The sequence below is a fragment of the Dermochelys coriacea genome, chromosome 3, assembly GCF_009764565.3.
Source record: "Dermochelys coriacea isolate rDerCor1 chromosome 3, rDerCor1.pri.v4, whole genome shotgun sequence".
In the NCBI taxonomy this organism is placed as follows: domain Eukaryota; kingdom Metazoa; phylum Chordata; order Testudines; family Dermochelyidae; genus Dermochelys; species Dermochelys coriacea.
The window spans coordinates 109,637,850-109,655,738 of record NC_050070.1 but is presented as its reverse complement, the minus strand read 5'-3'; the positions used below and the strand labels follow the sequence as shown (position 1 = coordinate 109,655,738).

The 17,889-nt window shown below is 41.1% G+C and overlaps 1 protein-coding gene across 3 annotated transcripts in view; it reads left to right on the top strand.

Annotated features, from left to right (window-relative positions):
• The window catches only part of HIVEP2 (HIVEP zinc finger 2), a 157,615-nt gene extending 148,003 nt beyond the window's left edge, over nt 1-9,612 (top strand). For all 3 annotated transcript variants that reach the window (XM_038394849.2, XM_038394850.2, XM_043511121.1), the window contains exons 7-9: nt 420-521; nt 1,133-2,043; nt 7,944-9,612. In XM_038394849.2, the coding sequence (XP_038250777.1) occupies nt 420-521; nt 1,133-2,043; nt 7,944-8,756 (1,826 nt within the window). In that variant the 3' untranslated portion in view covers nt 8,757-9,612. The remainder of the gene's footprint in view (nt 1-419; nt 522-1,132; nt 2,044-7,943) is intronic.
• Nucleotides 9,613-17,889: the final 8,277 nt, after the last annotated feature.

The following is a 17,889-nucleotide window of genomic DNA, read 5'->3' as shown; positions in this document are numbered from 1 at the left end:
AAACCACTTCAAGCCAGGAATGTGTGGTAGCACCCCAAGTTCCAGCACCTATGTATGCTAATACACAAGAGGAAGATGAGTAAGAAGGGGCTAGGTTGGAATGGCCTTCAAAGTACTTAACGAGAAACGTTTAATCGGTACACGTTAGTGTTCATTGCCAGCTATCAGCTCTCAGAAACACTGCCACTATTTTGCTGAAGAGAGGTTTATATAAGCAGTTTTGGGGAAAATGTAAATTCCCACACTCATTAAATTACACTGGCTGTGATGGGGATTGAGTTTGAATGAGTCAGTTCTGCTTGTTTTTTAATCTAAGCACCTTTCTATCGATGAGGCGGGGAAAAGGGAAACAAAAACTGCTTGGGAGAGATTTCTTCGCTGACACCAACTAATTAGCATCATCTCTGTGCCTTTGATAGGGAATCTGACAAAACATATGAAGTCTAAAGCACACCTGAAAAAATGCCTGGAGCTGGGAGTATCAATGACCTCTGTGGAGGATGCCGAAACTGAAGAAGCAGGTATGTCATCACGCGGAGTTAATTTAGCTGGAGGGGCCTTCGTAGTGTGCAGATGGACTCGTTACACTTCGGTGTAGTGGATGACACCAGAGGATAAGTTAAGAATATTTTTAGGGTGGTTTTATTTTAAAAAAAAAAAAGGTCTTGTGAGTATCTTACTCACAAACAATAAACACAGAAATAAATCTGACACATTTGTTTGAGGTGGATTCTAATTATTTAATACTACAGCAGCTGAGGCTGGAAAAAAAATTCTTACCATTTAAATGTCTTCTGTGTCAGGTCTAGTTCTAGTCTGTGAGGTGTAAGTGTTCTGATGTTAATAGTGACCACAGAGAATGAACTTCACCTCTGTGCATAGGCATGGAGGATAGGCTTTGGACTGGTCTTCTTCACAAGGGTGAATTTCACTCAGGTTGATTATGGGGTTTTATATTATTATCAATATTAAGAACAGCAGTTTAGTTTCTGTTAAGGACCTGACTGAGCAACCATTCTGCACCGAGAACATCCAGTGATGCCAAAGGATGTTCTCAGTATGAAATGGCTTCAGGATTGTACCCGAAATGTGTCTCTGTGCATACTTGATTGACTTGCCATGACTATTTCAGAAAACATTGAAGACATGCACCAGGAAGCAGAGAAGAGTAGCAGGATGACAGGCATATCAAAAGAACACCAGTTTTCTGATGCTGAGGAATCGGATGGGGATGATGGAGATGACAATGATGATGATGAAGAGGATGACGATGATTTTGATGATACCCAGGGAGACTCAACACCAAAAACAAGGTCAAGAAGCACCAGCCCCCAACCCCCCAGATTCTCTTCACTGTCAGTGAATGCTGCAGCGGCGTCCTATGGGGCTTCTCCTGACAGTTCCATTTCAGTGGGACACTCCTCCCTGATCAGTTATTTGGTTACTTTACCTAGTATTCAGGTTACTCAGCTTATAACACCACACGACTCATATGAAGACTCACAAATGTCGGAATATCAGAGGTTTTTCCAGAGCAAAAGAACTGATTCAGAGCCCGACAAAGACAGGTTAGACATACCTAGTTGTATGGAGGAGGATTATATGCTTTCATTAGAGCCCACCTCATCTCCAAGGGACTTCTCACCTTCTAGCCGACAGTCCTCACCAGGGTATGATTCTTCGGCATATAGAGATAATTCACCAAAGAGGTATCTAATGCCCAAAGGAGATTTGTCACCCAGAAGGCATTTATCACCAAGGAGGGATATTTCACCCATGAGACACCTTTCCCCAAGGAAGGAAGCTGTGTTGAGGAGAGAGTTATCACCGAGACGGGATGTTTCACCAAGACGTCATTTGTCACCTAGGAGGCCAATGTCACCTGGAAAAGATGCATCTGCCAGGAGAGAACTGTCTCCAAGGAGGGAGAGAAGATATATGGCCTCAGTTAGAGCAGCATCACCCAGAAGGGGTCTGTACCATAATCCGGCATTGTCTATGGGTCAATATTTACAGTCTGAATCCGTTCCATTGGGACATGCAGTAAGTATGAAATAATATTTTAATTTTTATTATCAAAGCTAGTGCTCTATTTAACTTGTACAGAGCTTTTAAAAGAACTTCGTAAACTTGCATGCTGGAATCACTCACTTAAAACTTTTATAGAGGAGGAAAGAAGGGGCTTGGAGCCTCATCAAAAACCTGAGGAAAGAACATTGGAAACTATAGTAGATATGGACCAAGCCACAACTTTGACTCAGCCACTTGCAGTGGCTTGGTACAGAGCATTACAGACTTGGGGCCAGATCTCCAGCTGGGATAAATCAGTGTAGTTATGCTGATTTACACCACTGAAGCATCTGGCCCCTCATTAGCCATTTTACATGTAAAATGTACTTTACCGAGTGATGTATGGTTGCTCCTGTGGCTTGGTAATGAGATTTGTAGCCTTTCACCTCCAGATTGCCAGTTGGGACTCAGCCCAGACTATAGTGAGTATGGCCCTTTACACTGCAATGTAATGTACCAAGGTACACCACTGAAGCACAGGTGAAATAAATAGAAGTACTGATGTAAATGAGACTCCAAATGGGAGCAGGGAAGTGTCCATATGCACCACATTGCAAGATGAGGGCCTAGAAGCTATCATCTGATTGTAGTGTTTACATCACACAAACCACCATCACAGTTGGCAATCACACCAGTGACACAAAGGACTGAGTGGAAACTGAACTATTTTCAAACTTAGAGATGCTTCATTCCAGTTAGTCTGTAAGAATGTTGGTGGGACAGTGGGAATAAAATTTGCACTGCCGGTCCCCATGCTGTACCTGCTCTGTGAATGAGCAGAGACTTGGCTTTCTAAAGTTGTCAGTTCAGTACTTTTCACAAGCCCTAACATTCGCAAAGCTCCCAAGTGTTACAATAATATAAGTAAGAATAAATAATATTTTTCAAATACTATTTTACTGTGTGATTTAAGGAATCATTTCATTTTTGTTTAAGGTGCTTCTTTTGGTCACATTATTTTCACGTTACCTTTGCCATCTTGCTGAAATTTTATTTGGAGTGCTGCTTTCATCCACACCTGTTGGTTCAATATGGGCAATCAGTGACAGAACTGTAGATCTCTTCCTGGGACAGTCTGGCAGTGCTTTCCTCATCTTCCATCATCTGTCTTGTTTGTTCACTACAATTATGATTCTTCCCTGGGAATGACAAGAATTGAACTGTGGACTTATAAGAGTAGCAATTTCTAAACTTTGGAATTGATTCCCTAGTGCACTTTAGCACTCTCACAGACATGAACATAGAAAAAGGATACACAAACCATTTTTACTGGCAAAGAACAGGATAACTAGTTATTCATTTAGCAGTCATAGTATCTTGACATTGAATGAATATTGTATGAGACCCCACAGCTTATGTTGTTATACTGTAAACAGAGAGCTGTTAAGTCCCTTGAATGACTAAATATCCTATATATGAAACACTTCCATTGGCATACATATTCCTGGAGGTGTAATAAGACTGGTGAAAGGGGATGTGACACATTTCCCCATGGGCAACATGACAATTCTTGCTATTATAGTTACGCTGTGCATTCTGTGCCTAATCCTGCAAGGTGCTTAACACATGCTGAGAGGTGCTTAGCACCATCAGTTTGCTCTTTCAGAAAGTGCTCTGCACCTTGCAAGATTGGCTCCTGAGACCTCAGCATTTCTGAGATAATGTCAGACCCATTTCAATAAAATATATATAATTCTTATTGTAATGAATGGCAGTAATTCACTGTCATCTCTCATGTTTATTTCCTTCATATTTTTGGATCTAAGCCTAGACAGGACATCAGTATGACTTTGCTAATTTTAAAACTCTTTAATCAAGTGGAGAAAGTCATGGCAAGAACCATTTGCTGAAAACTGAAGCCAGACAATTTCAGATAAGAAATGAGGCAGAATTTTTTAAAAGTAAGGTTCTTTAACCACTGGAACAAACTACCAAGGGAAATGGTGGATTTTCCATCTCTTGATGTCTTCAGATAAAGACTGGATGCTATTCTGGAAGATATGCTTTAGCCAAACACAATTTATTGGGCTTAATAGGGTAATTGGGTAAAATGTAATGGCCTGTGATGTACAGGAGGTCAGACAAGATAATCTAATGGTCCCTTTTGACTTTAAACTCTGTGAACCTAAAATCACACACATCTGTCTATTTTTTTTATCTATTCTTATTACAAATAACACCTGAAATTATTATAACTGAAAATATTAGATAGGGACTATTTTTCATTTTCAGGATTTGGTAATTAGAACTTAAATAACAGTTTTGTCACTTTTCAGAGTAGCAGCTGTATTAGTCTGTATTCGCAAATGAAAAGGAGTACTTGTGGCACCTTAGACACTAACAAATTTATTTGAGCCTAAGCTTTCGTGATCACTCTCATTACAGTGTGTATGGTAACACCCAGTTTCATGTTCTCTATATATATAAATCTCCCCACTGTATTTTCCACTGAATGCATCCAATGAAGTGAGCTGTAGCTCACGAAAGCTTATGCTTAAATAAATCTGTTAGTCTCTAAGGTGCCACAAGTACTCCTTAATTTTGTCACTGATGCTGAAACCAGAAGAGAATCCCGTTCACTCCTGCATAGCTGTGCTGGCTCCACACTCCTAATAGGAATGAAAAGGGGTGTGTGTGTGTGTGTGTGTGTGTGTGTGTGGCTGGCTCCACACTCCTAATAGGAATGAAAAGGTGTGTGTGTGTGTAACAAAACATTCTGAATACACAGAGTTATCAGATCAGTTGAGTAAGAAGGGGCTAACTTTGTCTGCTCTGCATTGACGTTAAAACTCCCATGGCACTTTTTATATGAGTAAAGATTTGTTCTAGTTTCCCGGGCCAAAAATGTTCTTCCCCCATTGTTCTACTGGGCTTTGATTGGCTGCCACCCTCCATTTCATATTGGCTGTATTTTGGTAGTTCTTCAGATATACTTTAAAGTGTTTTGGGGTTAAAAGCACAATATATCTATGAATTATGATTTCTATAAGAAATTTAAAAATCTTAGAAAGGCAATTATTTTTATAGGGACTACAAAAAAGAAAAATTTTTTGTGCCTTCTGCTGGCTGTACAAAGGCAGTTAACTCACAAAACACTCACTCCAAAGTAGGTCTGACACTACTGTGAAGTTGGTGCACAAGTTAAATTGCTATCTATCTTATTCTGTAAAGGCACAACCCTTCATTAGGGGACATTGAGGCTCTGCTGTGGTGGGATCCTCGGAGCATACACTGCTGTGTCAGCTCAGTTGACCTTTAAAGAGCTTCAATATCAGATCTCCTGGCCAGTGCAAGGAGCCCTTTTCTTTCCTTCCCCTTTTGAGGGGGGTTAGTATCACTAGCATTGGGCAGGAGTTGAGTGACCCAGAAGGGCTGGGAACCTGTAGTAGAGGCAAGGTTCACATAGAACAAGATGCATGCACACAACTCAGGTACATTGGCATTATAGCTGATATCTAGCTATTTCATTTCTGAAGAGATATCTGTGCATAATTGAGGGCACCCCCCTATTTCCTCTTTCCTTTTAATTTCATCCTAAATGCAGATAGGCCTGAACCAAATCCCAGCCTGTACTCTTGGAGGTTAGAGGGATTCAGACTGTGAACTTGCATTTGAATTTTTCAGCTGGCCCCTGTTTCTATAATGGTTCAAACCAGAACCCTGCATTTGAACACCCCTGAGCTTTAGGAGGTTCGGAATCTGGATCCAGATGTGAATACTATGACTCAGGGCCCTGTATAATTCTAAGTACATCTGGAAAACTGCAGGCTCTTAAACAATTTAGCAGCTTGTATCATATTAGCAGTTTCCAAAGGAGGTGGATGGCTGCTTGCTGCCCTTTGAAATTGTTGCAGGATACAATGGGGAGAAGTTATTGTTTACAGATTCTTAGACCATAAGGGGTTCCATGTTCCTAGGAGTTACTTTACTCTGCAGCGCCTCTGTGTTGCCATTGCTCTGTTTCTATTTTGTCCGATGTGGTCGCGTCAGAGACCATGGATTGGGAAACATTTAAGAGGACAGTCAGATTGAGAAACCGTCTGGCAGACCAAAGAAGGAAAACAAATTCAAGCAGCTGTGCTGAGGGACCATGAATTTCTAAAACAACGGCAGGCTGACTCTCTAAAGCTCGTGCACTAGAGAGCACTGAAATAGTTATGTCTTTCTGCACTCTCAGCCTGGTGCTCTGGCAATTCCATTTTATTCCTCAAGCTTTGTATCTCATTGGCAGCATAGCGAGCTGCCGCTGTGCTTACCTAAGACGGGTTATTTATGGGGTTTAAACATCTTACCCTTATGTAGGAGAAACCCTGTCCTAGATTCTTCTCCGAGTTTAACCTATCTCGGGTCATCCCTCCTGCCCCAGCACTGATTTATATCGAGTATGACAAAGCTGCCGTGCAATGTGTGATTCAGCCATCAGGTAGCCCAAACACTGAATCTTTAATTGTCCCCTAAACCACTTCCCCTGGTACAGGATCAAATGTTTGGTTAATGCCTTGGGAGCTAGGATTTCCCAGTGAAGTGCTGATGCTTAATGCATTAGCCTTTTGGGGCACAATCTCCAGATTGCCCATACCAGCACTGTGGTTAGCTGCACAGCTCTTGAGTGGTTAATAGTCTTATGATCACTAACCTTTCCACTTTAAAGCAGTGATTAGGATTGTAGTCAGTTGATTCCCATGGAAGCTGTGTGGATAATTCCCACATAACACTATGCAAATGTAGTCCTAGTTTTCTACCATCACTATTTCTCTAGGCACCAATAAGCAATATGTAATCATCAAATAAAAAACAAATGGGAGAAATGAAGAGACCAAAAAGGGGGCTTCAAGCAGCTCAGGATGTGGTTAGTATGGACTGGAGGTTAGCTTTTCAACTCTGGGTTGCTCTTTCAAGATAGGACCTGGTGTAGAAAGACCAAAAGTCAGTATCTTATGATTGCAGTACAGTGGCCTGTGGAAAATCCCTCAATCCCATTCCAAGCAGATAAGTGCCTGTGTCACAAAACCACACTTCAACTGGCAATCCATTGGCACCCTTCTTATGGTTGTTTCATATTTATATTGGAGTAGTGCCTAGAGGACAATATCAGGATTGAGCCGCCATTGTATTTAGCACTGTGTGAATACTTGCCAGCTCTGCATGGAGGCCAAGGATTCAACAGCCCTGGAAATAGAAATGTCCTTTCAACAAAGAGATGGTGTGGGGTGAGGCACGTTGCTAGGACACTCTGGGGAAGATGGCTCTGATGTTACCTGTGCCATACCTGTTTTGTGAAACAGAGGGTTTTATTCTTTCTGGCTTCAGTCCAGCAGCCCAGCACCTTTTGCCAGAACTAAAGTGTGTGTGTGTGTGTGTGTGTGTGTGTGTGTGTGTGTGTGTGTGTAAGTGTAATTTTTCTTTTACTAAAAAGGGTATTTCCCAGCAGTAAGGCACTGATACCAAATGCAGACTGCCAACACCAGCGCTGTAGGAATTTACACACTTTGCAAAAATAGGGGTGTTAACCGTGAGGCCCCAGCCCAATTTCACCTGGGGCAATAGAGTCTATCTCCCTAAAATTCCCTCTGCAGTTTCAGTTGACTATTGCGTTCTTCATTTGCTGACCTAAAATACTGTAACAGCTGCCACATGTCACTTCAGAGGGAGTCGCCTTTCAGTGCTGAACAACATGAACCCTACATATACCTTATGTACCTTGTTTAAGCAGAGAGTAGAGTTTACAAAGTGCTTAAGAGATCCATTTGGATGAAAGTTTCTATATGAACAGAAGGTCATTATTTTACATACACCACGTAAAAGAGAAATTGGTAGGTTTGGAAGCTTCAGGAGTGATTTTGCTGACTGTGTTGTTGTTTTTCTGTTTACAGAGAAAAGGGTTGTCTCAGGGTCCTTACTTCAGTATGTATGGAGAAAAAGGAATTTCGAACCATCATGGGTCTAGCCTGTTCCCTGAGGGTCCTAATGATTATGTCTTCAGTCACCTTCCATTACACTCCCAGCAACAAATCCGAGCACCTATCCCCATGATGCCCATTGGAGGTATCCAAATGGTCCATTCAGTACCTATGGCCCTATCAGATTTACATCCTCCATCTATCTTGCCCCTGCAGAAGGAGAGCTCTGAGGAAAAGCAAAGAGTAACTTCAGAAACCATTACAAAAGAATCCTATATTATTTCTAAGCACCATGAGAAATGTACCTCTCCTCACATTTTGCACCCGGCTGTTCCATCCAATGTATCCTCCTCTCCATTGCTAAAACAAAGCACTTCAGAAGACAGTTTTATAGCTACAGAAAGGGAACAGGAGGAAAACATACAGACTTGTACAAAAGCCATAGCCTCTCTGCGAATTGCCACAGAAGAAGCCGTACTGCATGGGGCAGAGCAGCCGCAGAGGGCTTCTGAGCCTTATCAGAATCCCTTAGAAAGTGCACATTTTAGCATTAAACACTTTAGTGGATCTGAACCAGGCCAGGCCTGTGCTTCAGCCACCCATCCTGACTTGCACAGTGGTGAAAAGGACAGTTTTGGTACATCACAGACTGCACTAGCTCATTCCACCTTTTATAACAAGAGCGGTGTAGATGTCAGACAGTTAGGCTTTCACAGCAGGAAAGAATCTCCATCAAGCACACAGGAAAGAAAAGATGCATCATCTGAGAAGAGCAAACTGCATTGATCTGAGATGCCTGGAGACTTTTACCCATACATTTATCCACCCACCCCCTTTTTTTCTAGAGGTAGAAGTATTCAACTTTACAGCATGCCTGTCCTAAGTTACAGTAGTTTGCAATTATATATACTTTTGTTATATCAAAAGAATTAGATAAAATGACAAGTCATCATGAGCCTGACCAAAATGAAATTTGAAATTCTTATTGGGTCTGGTACTTTTAAATTGTACAGATGTTTGTGCCTTTTCTTTACTTTGCTTATATTCTTATAAGCATTTTTTTAGCAGTAATTTGTACATATTTTAGAATTTGTGTATCTGCTTTGTAATAAATGTAATTTCTTTCCTTTTTTGGACACTTGGATCTAAATGATGTAAAGCAAAACATCATCAATATATATGTGAGGTTGCACTAAAAGCATATTTTTATATGATTAAAATTGAAAAGCTTTTATGTACAGCTCTGATTCTGTAATACTAATATTTATTTACTTTGTTTCATAAATTGTAAATTTTTTTCTTAATGTTGTGGATTGCTTTTCTATGTGAAGCATGGGATTTACTGTTGCGTAATTAGAACAAAAATGTATATTGTAAACAAGATATTTAAACTAGAGTATCTTATCTTATTCTGCACTTATGCATTAGTTTAAAAAAAAGATAAAGGATGTATCAGCCAGTTCTTAACTCTTGTAATTTTTTTGTCTCTTGTTTGCTGGATTGACTATAACTTAAGTGCTGATTGTGATTTTAAATTGATAGTACCGTAAAGCATTAAAGTAAAACAATGTGCTATTGTGACTTTTTTCAAAGCTTTATAAAACAGTTATAAATATATTAAAAGTATTTGGTCTTATGTGAACATGTTGATCTATATATTCTCCTTTTAAAAAAATGGGAAAACATTCCACCCCATGTAAATATGTACAAGTGCATCACTGGTACAATTATATGTAACTGATTTGGACACTAGGGGTTTGATCTGCTCTCATTGAAGGTGATGGGAGTTGTGCCATTGATTTCAGGGAAAGCAGGATCAGGCCATAGGTCAACACATACCTATACTGGAGTGTCTTTAAAAACGAGGTGACAAAGAACATCTAAGTCTATAGAACTTGGTTGTCGGCTGGCCCAATAGCTTGGCAAGCAGTGCTGTGCGCTGCGTGTGGGAGACTCAAGTTTGGGAGTAACCTTGGGTGTCTCTGCACAAACTGAAGCTTAGGTGGATTGCAGTGGGGTCACACTTGGGGTCTAGAATGGTGGGAATGTGGGTGCAGGGAGAAAAGAAGATGGACACTTGCTCCCGAGCACCACCAGCTCATCAATCCCCACAATGATATTGATTTCAGCTTTAGGGGAGACTACCTGTCCTCCTTTCTGCCAGGAGGAAGAACACCACAACTGTAGTCTCAGCCCTCCTGGCCAGAGGGAGAGAACTACAACTGCGGACATCCGCAGAGTTCAGGGGCAAGGAAGTATTCTTGTTCTTCAAGAATACGGCTTCTTTAGGACATCATCTGGATTGGTGTTCAGTCAGTGGGGGACAGTCAGGAGGAACCCCTGCTTATATGTTTGAAGGTGTGATAGGTTACCACTGCCACCAGCATACACACGAAAAAACCCAAGAAAAATATGGGTTATCTTTTGTGCTATTTAGTATATTATAATTCTGTGAAACCAAGTTTGTATATTGAATTACAATACAATTAAGGAGTGTTCTTTAAAAAGAAATAAATATACAGTTATGTGAATGAGATGTCTACTTTTCATGTGTTCTTTGAATTTGCCAAGTTTATCTGTGAAGTTTACTTAGCATGATAGTAAATTCTCTGTGCCATCTATTCCTAAACACCTGGCTTAGTAGTCAGTAGGAGGGCTTATGTATAGGTGCAACAGCTGAAAACGCAGATCACACTTTGCCTTCCTATCAGCTATCATCATAGTACATCTTATTTTCCAACAATGAAGTTGGAGCAGGTCCCCAGTTGTCACAATTTGCCCCAGCTGAGGATCTGCCCTATTATTTCCATTTCAGTATGCTATTCCAGGTGCTTATGGGAGGTTTACCAAGTTGTATCCATGCCAGGAACTGGCTCATCTAAACCTGAAGAGAGGAGAAGCAGGATATCTAGTTGGAGCCACGATGCATACAGCATCAGGCACCTGTATAAAAAGGAGTCTGTAATAAACAAATTAAAAAAAATCCTATCTGGCAAAAAAGTTGTTACCCTGCTGAGGTGCATTTTACTGTATTAATTCACTTAAGAACAAAATGCCCTGCACAGTGGACAAATAATGACACATATTTTTATTAGAATGGAGTCCAGGAGTGCCACAGTGGTAAAAAAGGTCTATTAACATTTCCAATATAAGACCCCCCTCTATTGCTGGACTTACAGTGTGCTTGTTTTAATTAATTTGCAGCTGCGATTTGTCACTCAACTTCTCAGCCTGGGAGCAATTTTTTTTTATAACTGTTGATCAAGTATCATTGAAATTACTTGGGATTTTTTTTGGTTAAAGTGAAGCAACTCCAGAAATGGTTTCAGATACTTTCTATTTTAATATTGATGATATGTTTTAACGAGTTAATGTTTATACAGTGCTTTGAAAAACATAAATCATTCTACAAGTGCTAAGTATGTAGTAGGAATGGATCATTATTTTTATGCTATGAAAAAATATTGAAAAATGAACCTAATGCAGACACTTGGGATAAAATTTTCAAGAGCACCTAAGTGACATAGAACCCGAACTCCAATTTTCAAAAGTGACCTAGGGGGAGTTTCTCAAAATTATTTAGGCACCTAAAGTTGCAGATGGGCACTTTGTGGGATTTTCCAATGTACCCAAGCCGGTTAGATTCCAAACTCTTATTGATTTTAGGAGGTTGGCTGGCGGAAATACATACTTACAGATGCACTGTTTCATGCCCCTTTCCTTACCCAGCCTTAGTCACATGGTGCTGGTCACCTCCTAGCCCCTCTGTGTGACTGAGGTGGATGGAGCCCAGTAGAGTAGCTCTGAGATGTACATGCTCTTATGTAAAAATCTTCCAGAAATTAATAAGGCTGAAAGGAAGAGATTTAATACAGAGAGATTTAATTGGGTACTACAGAAATTACTCTGAGAAAATATAAAAATTTAATAGGGAATATTTTCTTTTCCATGGGAGTTTTGAAAAATCCTATAGAATTCTAAAGCAGGGATATAATTACCTATTATATTGGAAGATTATTGATTTCTTATGTAATCTATACAACTTTTACATAAGGGCCAAGGGTGAAACAGACCCCTGCCAAGCTCCCTGCCTCCTTTCGTCTCAGAATAGGGTCACCATAGCAGTGTCAGTACCTATTCACCTTTAGTGACAGCAAAGAAAAGGGTGGGATGTGCCCCACATTACTACCTGCACAATCACAACTTTAGTGTTACACGCACACTAAGGCAGCTACCATGTCCTGTGCCGTGTTAAATATCTGCACGTTGACATTTCCCATATTAGGACACATTGACAAAATGGATGGGCTTTTCAAAATGCCTTAGGCAGACTCAGTCAATGACACTTGTCCTCCTAAGTCATTTAGGTGCTTTTGGAAATCCTAATTAATATGCTCTGGAAGCTCTAAAGAAAGTCTTCCAAGTAAATCTAGCAAATGCAGTGCAAACACCTGCCCACTCTTCCATGCAATTAATTCTCACCAAATTTTTTACATTTATGGTTGTAAATCACATACATACACAGGCAGCCAAGACCACGTGCATTTGTGTCAATTGAGTATATTACTGTGACAATACTTGGATGTGCCCTCCATTTCCTGAATTGCAGACTCTATTGCAGGTTTTGTACATATGTTTTCTGGAAGCCCAATTTAATACTTAAGTGTTAAACAGTTTGAATAGCCCTAATATCACTCTTTTGGGCTTTGTGTGCTCTACATCAGCCACCTGAGTTCTAGATTTGGCATGACAGGCAGAATTAAGTATGGAGATCAGCTTTTTTAATTACTTTGCCTTTGTCCATATGTGAGACCTACATGGACTATGTATTTACACAGGCTACTCTTGGGGAATTGTATTAGGTGAGGAAGGTTCCTCTTTAGCATTTCTTTCCTTTGTGTGTGAGGAGAGAGCTCTGTAAGTGTGGCTGCTATTTTTTGTAGCCGGAACAGATTTTTTGCAATGTCTTTAAACTTTTGTAAAGGTCTATGGCTGTATGATAGGTACGCAACTGAAATCAAATACATGGTAAAGCTAAAGATCTCATCTTGGAACAGGGTTGCCAATTTTCATTGGACGTATTCCTGTAGGTTTCATCACATGACATAATCTTTAATTCCTGGAGACTCCAGAACAATCCTGGAGGGTTGGCAACCCTGTCTTAGAGTATGACTGGTGCTGATGGATTAAATTCACACCTGTGAGAGGCCCAGCATGAGACCTATGCACCACGTTAGTCCTCGTATAGGGCTTAGTTGGGATTTGAGGCCTTGTGCTGCCCTTTACACTGGGAATAAGTGGCCTCCAGACCCTTAGTGTCATTGTCACAGAGATTTTAAAGAATGTAAATTGCCTCCTGTAGTACTGTACATTCCTGTGTGCTATAAAAGTAACCATCTAGTAAGGTAAGGCCTATATAGGTGAGATCCTTAGCACGTGTAAATCAGTGTAGCTCCATTGACTTCAGTGGCACTTTGCTGATTTACACCAGCTGAGAAACGGCTTGAAGATACACCTGCACCGGAGTAGAGTAGATACACCTACACCAGCTCGGTTGGTCATAGGTTTGGCAGCAGGCTAGAGAGAGGAATGTTCGCAAAAATAGAGGTAGAAATGTAAGTAGTAATGATTTCTTGCTCCACTGGGTATCGCTGTGTTTCAGCTTTATTTGGGTATTCATCCTGAGGCAGACAGTGACTGGAGGAACGTAATCAGCCACAAGCTTAATTAAAAACAAAACGACATTACCACATAAACCGCCTTGTCACATTCTTCAGAGATGAGTGACATCCACTAATTGACATGACTATTCTGAGACAAACCTGTAAGTGTTAACGTATATGGAGGCACACGCAGACCCAAATAGGTGAAGAAACGCTAGCGGCAAAATACAATTTCTTTTCCCTCCTCACAGCGAGGATAAAGGCAAGGATGGTCATTTTAGGCCTGATCCGACACTATTGAATCCAATGAGAGTTTTAACATTCACTTCAATGGCAGGAGGATTGGGCTGTGAGGGCTCATTTCTACAAGGTACTGCTGAGCACTCTCACTGCCACCCAAAACAAAGGGAAGAGAGGGTGCTCAGCACTTTACAGTCCTTTCCATTCCTTCCCCTCCTTGAGACTTAGTGGACTGTGTCTGTTCCTGTTGTCAATAGGGATTTTACCAGGGCCTTCAATGGTAGCACGCATGGGCCCTAAACTTGTGTGTGTGACAGTGGGCCATAACTGTACAAACTGTTTGCATGAATACCCTGTGTATTTTCAAAGCATACGGACAATGGCACGTTTCAAACATTCACACTTTCCAGACTGCAAGCCGAATGAATACTTAGGGCAGGGCCTGTGTGCTTGTTTTTAGTGCCTATGTTCAAGATCTCCAAAGAGTTAGCAATAGGTAATGAATATTTCAAGACCCAGATTTTCAAGAGAGCTGAACTGCTCTCATTTAAGCACCTAAGTGAAGTGATCAGTTTCAAAAGTGCTGAGCACTTGTTTTCAATTACTGAGCACATTTGAAAATATGGCCCTTAAAAATTGTACTTCTCCATAACTGAGTCTGAAAACATTTGGGGCTTCAGCTCCATTTGGCATTTTTTATAATCACTCTTCCCTGCTCAGCATCCATGTTTATCAAAAAAGTAAGCAAGCAAGCACATTTATGGTTGAAATTGCTTAATTTCACTGCCAGGAAAAATGAGAATGATAAAGTGGAGATTAAAGAATTTCCGTGACTAGCTTTTTTCTCTCCGTTTTATATTTGACATTTTAACAATTAAATGTGGGATTGCTACAGAAAGACTGCCTGATCTTCACCTGAGGTCTGTTTCACAAGTTTTTTGTGGACGTGCTACAGAGGAGAAAGTGAACTTTTAATACTATAGTTTTCTACACAAAGTCGGAGGGAAATATGGACACTGGAGGTAATACTCCTTCACTGGCAGAAAAGGGGCTAACTGGACGAATAGTTTTTTTCCATTTTTATTTCCTATGGTCCTGCTGTGAGCAGGAAGGTGCTGAGATCAAACAGATCTCTCTTTAGGAGTGTTGTAGGATAAGTACATCTGCTTACCTGCTGTATCACTTATTACAGGGGACTGGAGCCTGGAAGGGAATAGAAAGTTGGGGGAGCAACAGTTCTGTGGTGTTATTCCCTCTCTCTGGGACCCCATGAAACTACTGCTGTTGGAGCTCTGTGGAATTGGGTCTCTGCCAGGCTTTACAGCAAAGGATCAGCCACTGTCTGGGCATTGCCCTGTGCTAACCCTGTGGATTTGCATGCACAAATCCAAGTGAGAGTTAATGCTGCTTAAAGCAGCATTAACTCTGGCTGGGGTTTCTCTTTGGCTGCTAGAGTGGCAGAACAGCTCCTGCAGGAACCGTGCTGCCAATGGGGAGCATCAGAGTGATGCAGAGATGTCTCCTGTTCTCTGCTCCTCAGGAGATGCAGGGTTGAACAGCCCCACTGCCCATTCTACATCTCCTATACTCTCCTGGTAAATAGTTGGAAATTCTATAAGGTGAACCTTTCAGAGTTTCCTGGCATCTCCAGTGAGATTTCCCAGAAGAGGGGACTATTGTTAATCCCTCTGATGCTTTTTTAAAAATAAGATGTTCCATATAATACCAAAAGTACCATATACTGCGAAGTCAATTGTACCTAAAGGAATATGTTACACAACAATTTGTTGTTCAGATGCACAATACCCAAGAATTACAATTCAAACAGAGGGCAATTGAAATACAAAGACGCCTGACTGTTTTAAAATAGTATGGTTGATTTTTTTTTATTCCATTTTATTTTTTGGCTTTTCAGTTTCTGGAACATCAGCAGTGACGATGGTTTAATCATTTATATTCAGAGTGTTTTAATATAATGCCAACTCCTGATTTTAGACCGGGGTGAGCAAACTACGGCCGGGGACCGAATCCAGCCCTTCAGACATTTTAATCTGGCCCTTGAGCTACTGCTGGGGAGCAGGGACCAGGGCTTGCCCTGCTCCAGCACTCCTGCCAGGGAGCGGGGTTGGGGCCTCCATCAGTGACAATTTGTACATCAAGACTGGATGTTTTTCTGAAAGATCTTCTCTAGGAATTATTTTGGGGGCAGTTGTATGGCCTGTGTTGTACAGCGGGTGAGATGAGATGATCACAGTGATTGATCTCTTCTGGCCTTGGCATCTCTGCATCTCTGAACTAATGCAATGTTACAATGGAGTTTGAAGGTGCAAATCAGCCTCTATCAAAACAGGAGTGTGCATGCTTTCAACACCAAAATGACTTACTGGCTGCTAATTAAATCTCGGTGCAAATGGGGTTTCATTTTTATTTTTGATAAAACCACTTTTTCTATTACATTTATTTGGGTGAGAGCCAGGGATACAGCTCAATATGAATCAAGCAAAGTTAAAGGCCTTCTGCAGCAACATATGGCTTGTTTGGGAAGTATGAGTCATAAATGGAACCAGATGCAAAAAAAAAAAAAAAAGAAAGAAAGAAAGAAAGTTGTAAGAAGGTAGCAACTGTCCTGAGGCAGATGCCAATATTGTTATTTCTGATACTGTTTCCACCTTGTTGTGAAAAATTTACATCTGTACATTAGTGAACAGTTTTTTCCAATACCAAATCTCTGTTTCAGAGCACTTGGATGGCACGGGTCCATCTAGCCTCTCTGTTCATAGGGATAACTAAGTCCTTATACACGCAATTTTATTCTTGTGACCTACTAAAACATGATTTCTAGCACAGCTTGCTCTTTTCAGCATGCTTCTTGCCATGGCCCTACATGCTCTTGGACTGCCAAACCTCTGAGTCCTGCAGAAGTGCCATTCCTTGAACACATAGCCAGCCTCCTTTATTGCAGGGTTGGCTCTCTGTTATCCAAGGTCTAGTGCAAAGATAGATAGGTAGGGCTCTGTCCAGCTGTCTCCCAACCTAAGGCTGAACCCTCTGACCTTCTCGTGACCACAGCCCTCCTCACATCTGCCAGGGAAACCCAAAGGCTCTGAAGCTTATACACAAGCCAACCTGTGTGCCAGGAGCATGACAAGTGACACGGGGGGAGAGCCATTAGGGAAAGACCTCTGGCAAGAGCTTTGATAACCTATAGCATGGTGCTAGGCTCTGAGCAAACGGGGAAGGAACAGAATGGATGAGCAGGAAAGAAAAAACACTGAGGGGTGGGCAGACTGGGGGCATTTCTGGATTATTACTAGATCTGCTCTTTGAGGGGCACAGGCCGCTGTATATATTCTGGGAGTTCTAGGCAACCATATAGATAGCAGTAAACCTAAGGATGCCAGAGCTCCACAACCCCAAGAGTTGCTATTGATTGCAGCTAATAGGTTTTTAAGGTTTTTGCTACTGATCACTGGACTCTATTTTCCACCCTCATTGAAGCTCATATCCAAAATCCTTGTTGCTTTTCTCTCAAGCTTTGACTCCCTCTGAAAACATCTGCCCAACTCCTTTGCTTTCCTCCTTCCTTTCATAAGATCTCACAGGTTTCTTCAAAGAGTAGATTAACAAGAACCACCACCATTTCTTTTCTTGTGTCTCCCCACCCATCCCTTACTTCTGCCCTCTTCCCCCTTAAAACCATTTCTTACTACAAGCAGGAAATCACAGATTCTCTCTCTCACACACCCTAGGCTGGGAAAATGTATGTAGGCCTGTTGTGTTAACTGCAGTAATAGTAAGTCTTATACCGTCTTTGTGTGCTCATCTCTCCTGGAGAACAACATGACCATGTACATCTGAGTGGGTGTGACATTCCATCCAGCATAAGGCAGTTTAGCCCCACACACAAGCCAATATGTTACTCTATAAACCAATTTCACGAGTGTAGCATTTAGGACCAGCCAGTGAACAAACAACGAAATCATGTAATGGAATGTGGTGACAATCATGTAATGGAA